General features: G+C 38.0%; 1 protein-coding gene across 1 annotated transcript in view; it reads left to right on the top strand.

Moving 5' to 3' along the window:
• Positions 1-628: 628 nt before the first annotated feature.
• Positions 629-11,733, top strand: part of Grm5 (glutamate receptor, metabotropic 5) — a 521,558-nt gene continuing 510,453 nt past the window's right edge. The window contains exon 1 of the mRNA XM_013013982.1: positions 629-1,286. Coding sequence (XP_012869436.1) covers positions 629-1,286 — 658 coding nt within the window. The remainder of the gene's footprint in view (positions 1,287-11,733) is intronic.

The raw sequence follows: 11,733 nt of genomic DNA, 5'->3' as shown, positions 1-11,733 counted from the left end.
GGACTTTCCTGTGGGAGCTGGCTTTGAACCATGATCCTCAGATCTCACCTTCTTGAGTAGCTAGGGTTACAGGAATGAGCCAACAGCACCTGACTCAATGTTGGAAATGTTGAGGTTCATACTTCCTAGAGCTTTCTATTTCTAGCATAGTTTTGCTAGTAAGATGCCTTCTCTCTTCTTCTACCTTCTGCTTGCTACACAGCAGGTCTGGTTCTATACTGTAATCCAAATGAACAAAGGAAAAGCATTGATCTTGTCATCAAACCCTAAAAAAGACCTAAGAAACAGACTCAAAAAGCAGATATTATTTTTTACCGCTTTATTGTTGATGTTTTGCATTATCATTGACCCTTTTTTCTCGTATCAGAGCTTCCTTGTTATGTACTTACATTCTTAAAAATTCATGTTCTCTTTTCTTTTTCTTCAGGTTTTGAAGATCATGATCCTGTGCATACATCTAACTAAATGCTTCCCATGGATATGGTGGTCATTTAGAGAATATATCTAAGTTGGTGACGAATCCTTGCTGCTGGCCACTCAACATAAGACATCATCTGATTGTGCTGATCAGAACTTTCCTGCATTTCCCCACCATGCTATCGTCATCAGCTTGAATTCCTTTCCTAAAATGGTCCTTCTGCTGATCCTGTCAGTCCTGCTGTTGAAAGAAGATGTCCGTGGGAGCGCCCAGTCCAGTGAGAGGAGAGTGGTGGCTCACATGCCAGGCGACATCATCATTGGGGCTCTCTTCTCCGTCCACCACCAGCCCACCGTGGACAAAGTGCATGAGAGGAAGTGCGGGGCTGTGCGTGAGCAGTATGGCATCCAGAGAGTGGAGGCCATGCTGCACACCCTGGAGAGGATCAACAACGACCCCACACTCTTACCCAACATCACACTCGGCTGTGAGATAAGGGATTCCTGCTGGCACTCAGCCGTGGCCCTGGAGCAGAGCATCGAGTTCATTAGGGACTCTCTCATTTCTTCGGAAGAGGAGGAGGGCTTGGTACGCTGTGTGGATGGCTCTTCGTCCTTTCGCTCCAAGAAGCCCATAGTAGGGGTCATCGGGCCTGGCTCCAGCTCAGTGGCCATTCAAGTCCAGAACTTGCTCCAACTGTTCAACATACCTCAGATCGCTTACTCGGCCACCAGCATGGATCTGAGTGACAAAACTCTATTCAAGTACTTCATGAGGGTTGTGCCTTCCGATGCCCAGCAGGCTCGAGCCATGGTGGACATAGTGAAGAGATACAACTGGACTTACGTGTCGGCCGTACACACAGAAGGTAAAACGCCTTTAGATACATCCACAATGTCTCACAATGCATTCAACAACTTCTCTGTATGTATTGCAGGATGTAGAAGCCTAAACTTTTCTAATTATCTTAGGTATTCTGAGTTCCTCAACAATACTGGTACAGTTGACAGGGACTTGATAGTAGGTATCTCCAGACACATAGGTAAGCAAATATAATAGTTTATATGGTCATGATCTGATGAAATGGTAAGTTTTACATTTTGTACTGAGTTTTTTGTACTTCCTTTATGATAATATACTTTGATATTTGTTGCTAAAGGTTTAAAGTTCTAGATCTTTATTGAACAGTTCACATATTTAACCTTGCTCCCCCTGCCTATTATTTGTGTTTAGGTAAAGGGTTCTGTATATAAAAATACATATTTGGGAAGTCTAGGTTTTAATCAGTCAACCTAAGTTTACTCTTCTTTATGCTGAAGAAATATTCAGAAAGTAAATATCTGACTAATATATTATAAGCTAATAGTAATTCACTTTTTTTGCTTGAGTGTTTTAAAAATGCTTTTATTTCTGCTGTTTGCTAGTTGCTTATAAGGCTGGGTGTGCTGTGTATGGTGTCATTTCCACAGATTGTGAAACACATCATTAGATACTCTTCCTAGACAATACTTTTTCTGAGACAACAAAACCCAAAATGAATCTATTTAGCACTATATCACACTGAAGAAGGGAAAAAAATTTTTATAAACCATTGCATTATTATGAGGATTAGTTAAGACTTTAAAATTTTTGCAATAAGTTACTGATGTGATCAATAATCCAATCCTATAAAATGTGCCATTGAGTCATTCAGAAATAAATGTGATTATCTGTGAGTTCACTTCAGAGCCAGCAAACAATCAGATACACCAAATGTTCGTTGTCCACTTATACTGTGCCATGGATTTCAATGCATGGACACTCATTCATAATATCTAGAACTATACAGATGCTTGATGGACTTCAATATGGACAGGCATTTCTCTGTTTCTGGAAATTTTCATGTGTAAATTGATGCCTTGTTTAGAGGCACATTAAAGTATAGAGATTTGAAGACATACATATTTACAATAGAAACCTTTGATATTTCCTTTAAAATTTTTTATTATTGTGAAAATACTGTACAGAGGGGTTACAATTACATGGGCAAGATAATGAGTACATTTCTTATCAAGCATTGTTGCCTCCTCCTTTGTTTCCCCTTCCCATCCCGTCCTCCCTCCCACTTCCCCCACCACCACCACCAAAGTTGTAAAGTTTGTTTTCAACATAACGACTTGTACGTCTCATTGTTGCAATGGGTCCACCTGTATCCCTATTTAAACGATTTGTTTTTTCCCTTCCCCTCCACAAATTATAACAACATCAAATACAATGAAAGCAGGGGTTATACCTTGGGGGAGTTTTTCTAACGTTATTGTAGAGTTGCTATACAGAGGAGTTACAGTTAACATGAATCAGATAATGAATACTGGGTACGATTGTTTTTGAACCACATCTCCTCTTTTGTACTCTCTCCTCCTGTCCCCATCCACAAGATATCCAGTTCATTTCCCACATAGTATCCAGTGAGTATCACTGTTATATTTGTTCACTCTTGTACCACCTTTTCTGTGCCCTCCTTTACCCTTCCAAATACAAACTAACAAACAAGACAAAAGGAAAATATAGCAACTATGGCAATTAAAAATATCTCCTTTCCTTTTCTTGGCGTTCATTTCATAGAATATTATTTTATGTTATCATACCCACATAGCTATTGAGCCTTTGTCAACCACTCCTATGCAGATCCTATGGAGGCCTCAGAGTGTGAATGTCTAGAGTTTTATATAATTTATCATGCCCCAGTGAGTGTGCATGTATATATATATATATATGCTATATATATATACATATATATATATGCTATATATATACATATATATATGCTATATAGATATATATATACATGCACACATATATTTATTTAATCATTCAATGTGTTTCCTTTTAAAATTTTGATCAATCTTTTCTTCCTCTCTTTTGCTGGAGATTAACATGTGACCCTGGCACCTCATTCTCCCCCTCAACACTGAGGTTTTCCTTGTAAATCCCAATTTCATTTGATTCTCAAAATAATTCAGCAATATCAACAGTCCACATATTTTATTTAAAATGTAAAACTTGGTGACTGGAAAATAAATCATATATTGTAGGTAGTAATTTTAGTTTGGGACTTATAGCTACTGACTTCTAGTTTAGAGCCTATTATAACTTAAGATAGTGGTTGGGGATTTAACTCAGTGGAAGAGCACTTGCCTTGCAAGTGCACGGTTCTGAATTTGGTCCTTAGCTCTGGATAAAAATACTTGATCCAACAGAATCATATCCTGATTCTGTATCCATGAAATATGTATTTGTTAGCAAAAATATATGTTAATCCCTCCAATAGTTCTACACTGGTCAGCCCTATGTTGTAGATATTGTAAAAATTGTGACTGGCAATAGTTTTGCAGTATCATAAGGACTCAAGATATACACAAAAGCTATGTAATTGTAATTCAAAATTATAAATTTACCAATAAATGTATATGGTAAATAGAGATTCAAAAAATCACTTTCTGCTCTGTGATTCTGGAGGCTAGAGAGAAAATTTTAAAGGTTGAGATGGGATTTGATTGCCAAATTTTATCAGGAAGAATACTGACCAAAGTGAAAAATTAAGAAGTCATGGATTTCAATCATGAACATTAGGAAAAATAAGATGGGACTTCCTTCTAGCTTGGGCACTATGCAGAAGATGCTCATTTAAGACTGTGGCTCCAGAGCCGGGCCCTGGTGGCTCACGCCTGTAATCCTAGCTACTCAGGAGGCTGAGATTTGAGAATCGTGGTTCAAAGCCAGCCCGGGAAGGAAAGTCCGTGAGACTCTTATCTCCAATAAAGCACTAGAAAACCGGAAGTGGCTCTGTGGCTCAAGTGGTAGAGCACTAGCCTTCAGCTGAAGAGCTGAGGGACAGCACCCAAGCCCAGAGTTCAAGCCCCATGACCGACCAAAAAAAAAAAAAAAAGACTGTGGCTCCAGGTCAGTTATGATCATTGGATTTCACTAATTCAGGCTGTTATTTTAACTCCAATATGTACCAATAGTTAACAAGTAATCTAATAAACTATGATGCCTTCAAATGGTGCATTACTATACAGCTATTAAATGAATGAGAGATGAATAATGATCCTTGAGAACATTTTACTGGAAAAAAAAAGTACATCCCTATTTGTTTAAAAGGACCTATTTTCATTCTAAACCTTTTAAATTAAATATTCAGACTTGCTCACAAAAATGAGAAAAACAACAATTTCTTCTTCTGGGAGGAACCATAAATGATTAGGAAATGTGACAGTGGGATAGATTCGTTTTTCATGGATAACTTTTGCATACATATGCCCCAACATATCTACTACATATGTAAATTCCACATTTCTTTCTTTTTCTTTTTCTTTTTTGTCAGTTGTGGGGATTGAACTCTGGGCCTGGGCACTGTCCCTCAGCTCTTCAGCTCAAGGCTAGCACTCTACTACTTGAGCTATAGCACCACTTCTGATTTTCTGGTGGTTTATTAGACATAAGAATCTCATGGACTTTCCAGCCTAGGCTGGCTTTGAACTGTGATCCTCAGATCTCAGCCTCCTGAGTAGCTAGGATTACAGGTGTGAGCTACCCACACCCAGCTAAATTCCATATTTCTATATATCCATGACAAGAAAATATTCTCTCTGAAGGCAAACATGAGACAATAGCAATTACACTGAAAGAAATACTTTACATTATTGTTTAATGTGATTAGGTCAGTAGTTACCTTGTTTAATTCCAAGCAATAATCAGGTAAAGAGGTTAGGTACTTTCATGCCTTCAGTTTTTCAGTGTTAAGAGTAGCTTGTAGGAATTTACACACAGTAAAACTCACATGCAGGAACATAAAAGACTTGAATCAAACAAGGGTCTTAATTGAAAAGTCTCCAAGGTAAAGACAAGGTTCTGTTGCAGCAAAATCTCACAGACATTTCATTGCTCAAAATAATTTTACATGAAATGTGATATCACTTATTTCTCTCTCTCTCTCTCTTTCTCTCTCTTTATAGTTTATTTTAATGTTTTTTTATCACAATCTTCCTTTGCTCAGATGATAGTCCTTTTTCTTGGAAAGTCTGGGATTTTCTTGATGCTTTCACATGAGCCATTGAGTTGTATGAAAAGATATGCTCCTATTTTCAGAAACATTTTATCCTCAAATGCCTGTTTGTGCCAGTACTGGGGACTATTTCTTGCTGGAGTTGCTCACAACTGGCAGTCTACCACTGGAGCCATGCTTCTAGTTTGGCATTTTGCAGGTTGCTTAGAGATGGAGTCTCACAGACTTTTCTACCTGGGCTAGTATTGAATCTTGATTCTCTAAGTCTCAGTCTCTTGAGTAGTTAAGATTGTAAGTATGAACTACTGACACTTGGTTTATTTTATACTAAGCCTAAAAAAAAGAATGTCACTCAACCTGGCAGGTATTTAAAAAAATGTCCTTCAAGAAAATTCATGCTATCACCAAGTGCCAGAGAGCAGCACTGGAGACTTGGGTTTCAGCATTGATGTTAATCTCTCACACTTGAAATTCCTGGGCTTATGGGATCTATAAGCAGCAGGACTGTTTAGTATGGTTTGCTTTACTACACTGAAATCATGCCTGAAACTTCTAGACAAACAGAATGACAGTAACACAGAAGAGAAGGAGGAACAGGAATATTTGTTTTTTGTGTGTCTGTATGTATGTGGTAGTGCTGGATGCTCTCTCTGTATGACACAAATGAGCCACAACTCAACCTCCTGATTTTTGTTTGCTAATTGGATATCAGAGTCACATGGACTTTCCTGCCTGGGCTGGCTTTGAACTGCAATCTTCATATCTCAGCCTCTTGAGTAGCTAGGATTACAGGCTTGAGCCACTGCCCCCGCCCAGCTAAGAAATTTTATTTTTGGTGGGGCTTGAACTCAGCCGGGGTGCTAGGTCCCTGAGCTCCTCAGCTCAAGGCAATGGCTTTACCTTTTAAGCCACAGACCACTTCCAGTTTTCTGGGGCTGGCATTGAATCTTCATCCTCAGATCTCAGCCTTCTGCGTAGCTAGGATTATAGGTGTGAGCCACTGGCACCTAGCAGAAATCATTTGTTAAAAGAGTAAACCAAACTAGTTATTTAACCAAATAGAGGAAGAAAAAGTACATTTCCTTGAAAAGGGTCAATCTGCTGCTCTGAGAAAATGGGTGTTCTTGCCTCAGTACTTTTCCAGATTGAGGCACATGAGGTCATTGCAGCTTTCCTAGTTAGGATTGTGGACCATCGTTTGCATGGGGGACTCCCCTTAATGAGCCTTCTGAATACAGATCATTTCTTTCTGTTTGGACTGCTCCCTTCCAGTGCCATGCAGCAGCCCTGGCCTGGCAATGGCTTTGAAAGAGAACTTGGCTGTAGTAAGGACTTCTTTCCTACTCTGTCTTTAACCACTGTCACAGAAGGCATGAAGTGACAGAGGATGTTTTAGATGAAGCCATCATAGACTGTGTATGGGTTGTGTGTGTGTGTGTGTGTGTGTGTGTGTGTGTGTGTGTGTGTGTGCTGGTCCTGAGGCTTGATCTCAGGGCTTGTGTGCTGTCCCTGAGCTTTTTTGCTCAAAGCTGGCACTCTTCCACTTGAGCCAAAGTTCCACCCCTGGCTTTTTGGTGGCTAATTGGAGATACAAATCTCTCTAGGGATTGTCACCTGGGCTGCCTTTGAGCCTGGATCCTCAAATCTCAGCTACCTGAGTAAGGAGGGATTACAGATGTGAGTCACCAGTGCCTGGCCATTGAAAACTTCTTAATATCAAGCAAGTGCTAGTGCTCAAAGAAGGTCCACACCACTACCTTTCTGACCCAGAGCTAAATGTAATTTCACAAATGAGCCCAGTTGAAAGCATAAACACTACTCAGTTGACCATAAGCCCAGTTGCAAGCAAGATGAATGCTTTCAGGATAGAGTTCATTGATGTTACTGAGAGACAAATCTGAAATAAAGCACAATAAAAATTTCAGGCAAAAGTACATCAGTCATTTGCTAGTGACTGCATATTTGATTGCTCCCTGGAAGCCTGAATATTTTAAATATATGCTTATGAATTTAACTACATTTTCCCCCTTGGATGTAATCAATTTCATTGAGAAAATTATCTAGTAGGATGAGTTTCCTATACTTATATTTCACACCACACATGATGTACTGAACTCTAACACTTTGTAATGTTTGCTGACATAATTTGAACTCCATGATTCATCCCAGGACCTATCAGAGTGCCTGGAATGTAACAGGTGTTCAGTGAATCTATCTTAGAATTGTACCTAACTTGTAATTTATCAATATGCATCATTTGACTAAATAGCCAGTGCTTGTAATTTTTCACAGTTTTTCTTTTTTTTAAATGAAAATGAAGTGCCAATATTCCTCTTTTGATTAATTGTAAAATATACTTCACACCTCATTTTTTTTGGTTTGTTGTCACTAGTTCATGAATTTCTTATTTCTGTCTAGTGATATAAAAATGCTAATTTGTTCTGGATAAAAATACCATTGATAGGGGAGAAATATGTCACTAAATTCTGCTGGTAACTTTGATCATTATAAAACTGTTCTCCAGGGCAGTTTATAGGTTCAGGTTATAACTTTCTTTTCTATCAGTTATTCCCTTCAATATATGAAAACAAAGAAGGTTTGGTTAAAAACTGACACTGGATTCTATATCCTTTCTTGTTAGTGAATTATTTTTTGTTGTTGTTAATATGTTTTAATTATAACTAATAATGAGATTCAGTGTAGTGTTTCCATACATGCATACCACGTATACTTATCAACCTTTTCCCACATACACAATTCCCATTCTCCCATCCTCTAGGAATTCCTAATTTACTTTTAGATCAAGATTTTTTTTTAACTTCTTTATATGAGGGAGAACATGAGGTATTTGCCTTTACATCTGCCTTATTTTACTTAACATAATGATCTCTAGTTCTGTCCATTATGCTACAAATGACAAAAGTTTCATACTTTTTGTGGCTCTGTATAACTCCAGATTTTCTTTATCCATTTATCTATTGATTAGTGCCTTAACTATTGTGAATATTGTTACAATAAACCTGTGTATGCTAGTATAAGGGTGAGCAAACTATTCATGCCTCATTTTTGTGACAATATTAAGGCAACAATAAATGTTACCACATTCTATTGAAGGATAGATTAAATAGATCAATATACTTATCTCTATCTGTCTGTCTTTCTATCTAATATCAATCTTGGAGCTTGAACTGAAGATCTGGGCAATGTCCCTTAGCTTTTTTGCTCAAGGCTAGCACTCTACCACTTGAGCTGCAGTGATTTTCCTACTACCCCAGCTGGCTTTTAACCACGATCCCATGAATTTAGCCTCCTAAACAGTATGATTACAACGGTTGGGCACTGGTGCCCAGCTGAAAATAAGTTAAAGAGATTTTCTTTGGCTTTTCAAGAACTAAAAAGTAAGCTGGGCGCTGGTGGCTCACGCCTATAATCCTGGCTACTCAGGAGGCTGAAATCTGAGGATCCCGGTTCAAAGCCAGCCGGGGCAGGAAAGTCCGTGAGATACTTATCTACAATAAACCACTAGAAAACCGGAAGTGGCGCTGTGGCTCAAGCGGTAGAGAGCTGGCCTTGAGCTGAAGAGTGCAGGGACAGTGCCCAAGCCCAGAGCTCAAGCCCCACGATCAACAAAAAAACAAAACAACAACAACAACAAAAAAAACTAAAAAGTACTATATATTGAAACAAATGTAACAATGATAATGGTAATAATGCAGAATTATAATCCAATTTTTTTCATATAATGTTAACACTGGAAAGATATTAAGAAAACATTTAGTCTCTCTTCTTTATTTCTCAAGTGAGTTAACAGAGACAGTAAATTCAAGTAGCATGGCTTATTTGTCACTGTTGATTCTTAGAACTCAACAACCTATTTAGAACTATGGTGTGGACTTTTTACTCAAGTTCATTTTTTTTTATAAATGGCACTCTTTTGTTTTGTTTTTTAATACAAGGTCTCACATTTAACTGGTTCTATACAACTTGAGCCACCACTCCAGCCCTACCTTTTCATTTGTCATTTTAAAGATAAAATCTTTCAGACTTTTTGCTCAACATGGCTTTGAATTGTGATCCTCTGCATTTCAGCCTCCTAAGTAGCTAGAATTCCAGGCATGAGCTATAAGGGCATGGTCCTCAAGTTCTTTTCTTTAGTCATTATGCATCACATTGTTTTATTTATACAATTTACCTCAATAACAAGGATTGTTGCAGACTTTCTGCTGAATGTTTTTAATGACTATCTGTAATAGTAGACTAGATCATAAGTGAAGTAGCTTGTTGAAATATTAGCCTTTTGGAATATATGGCCCCTTAGCTCTTGATCTGTAAACTGGATACGGTAATGCTTTGCCTGGGTCATATTGAAGGTCGATACAAATTTGAAAGATTTTTCTTTTCTTTTTTTGTTAGTCATGGGACTTAAACTCAGGGACTGGGTGCTGTTCTTGAGCGCTTTTGCTCAAGGCTACTGCTCAGCCATTTTGAGCCACAGCTCTACTTCCATTTTTTGGTGGTTTCTGCTGGACATTACTGGCTGGGCTGGCTGTGAACCACTATCTTCAGATCTCAGCCTCCTGAGTAGTTAGGATCATAGGACTGAGCTACCAGTGCCCTGTAAGATTTTTCTTTACTTACCCCAAATTCTGAAAACATTACATAATCAGGTAGTTTTGAATTTATTGGATATTATGTTACTTATTGTATTTGTTTCCAGTGACGTACAAGTAGATAAAAAATCAGAAATTTCAGAGACTTTTAAGAGATTTCTCATTAAATTAGATCATAGATCCATGAACTAGGAAATAGAGTGACAACACTGATAATAAATTTGGAAGCATTCATATTCACACATTTCTGTCAGAAACATGCTTGTTAATGATGAGAGAAATAAAGATAGCCAGAAAAGAGTGTACAAAGGGGGATTCCCTCTCAACTTTCTTTTTTTCATTGTAAAACTGCTGGAGATTTTTTAATTAGGTTTTTTAGTGTGAAAACACTATACAAAGGGTTTACAGTTACATGAGAAAGGTAATGAGTACATTTCTTATCAAGCATTGTTGCCTCCTCCTTTGTTTTTCTCCTACCAACCCTTCCCTCCCACCTCCTCAACTACCCCCCTCATACTCCCCTACCCTCACGTAAATTGTAAAGTTCGTTTTTCCACATAGCATCTTCTATATCTCATTGTTGCAATGGGTAAACCTGTATCCCTATTTAAACAATTTGTCTTTTCCCTTCCCCTCCACAAATTATGCCAGCATCAAATACAGTGAAAACAAGGGTGATACCATGGGGGAGGGACATAAAAAAGAAACAAATAAATCACCTTATAAATATGTTAGAAACAATAGCAAGAAAGAAAAAAACCACCTGTGTCGAATCTTGGTGTTCATTGCGCTTACTGTCGTCTTATCTGACCTTTTCTGCTTGTCCCAGACATATACTAGTTATTGCAAATAAGGGAAACCATGGGACCAATGTTTCTTTGCACCTGGCTTACTTCACTTAATATAATTTTTTCCAAGTCTTTCCATTTCCTAACAAATGGGCGATGTCATTCTTTTTTTTATTTTTCCACAGTGGTTTTATTTTTATTTATTTATTTTTTATTGTGAAAATACTCTACAGCGGGGTTACAATTACATGGGCCAGATAATGAGTACATTTCTTATCAAGCATTCTAGTCTTCTCCTTTGTTTCCACTTCCCATCCCTTCCCATCCCCACCCCGTCCCCTCGCCCAATCTTCCTCCCCCACCCATCAAAGTTGTAAAGTTCTTTTGGACATAATGACTTGTACATCTCATTGTTGCAATGGGTCCACGTGTATCTCTACTTAAACGATTTGTTTTTGCCCTTCCCCTCCACAAATTATACCAACATCAAATACAGTGAAAGCAAGGGTTATACCGTGGAGGAGGGACATACAAAGCAATAAAGAAATCATCTTATAAATATGTTAGAAACAATCGCATGAAAGAAAAAAAACATTTGAATACATATCTTAGGGTTCATTTCCCTAACATCAACTTATCTGACCTTTTCTGCTTGATTCAGACATATACTAGTTATTGCAAATAAGGGCAACCATGGGACCTATGTTTCTTTGCACCTGGCTTACTTCACTTAATATAATTTTTTCCAAGTCTTTCCATTTCCTAACAAATGGGGCAATGGCATTCTTTCTGATGGAGGCATAGAATTCCATTGTGTATATGTACCACATTTTCTTGATCCATTCATCTACTGAGGGGCATTTGGGTTGG

This window comes from Dipodomys ordii, unplaced genomic scaffold (genome assembly GCF_000151885.1).
Source record: "Dipodomys ordii isolate 6190 unplaced genomic scaffold, Dord_2.0 Scaffold22, whole genome shotgun sequence".
NCBI classification, from domain to species: Eukaryota; Metazoa; Chordata; class Mammalia; order Rodentia; family Heteromyidae; genus Dipodomys; species Dipodomys ordii.
The sequence above is the reverse complement of the archived record's forward strand: the minus strand, read 5'-3'. Positions and strand labels throughout refer to the sequence as shown.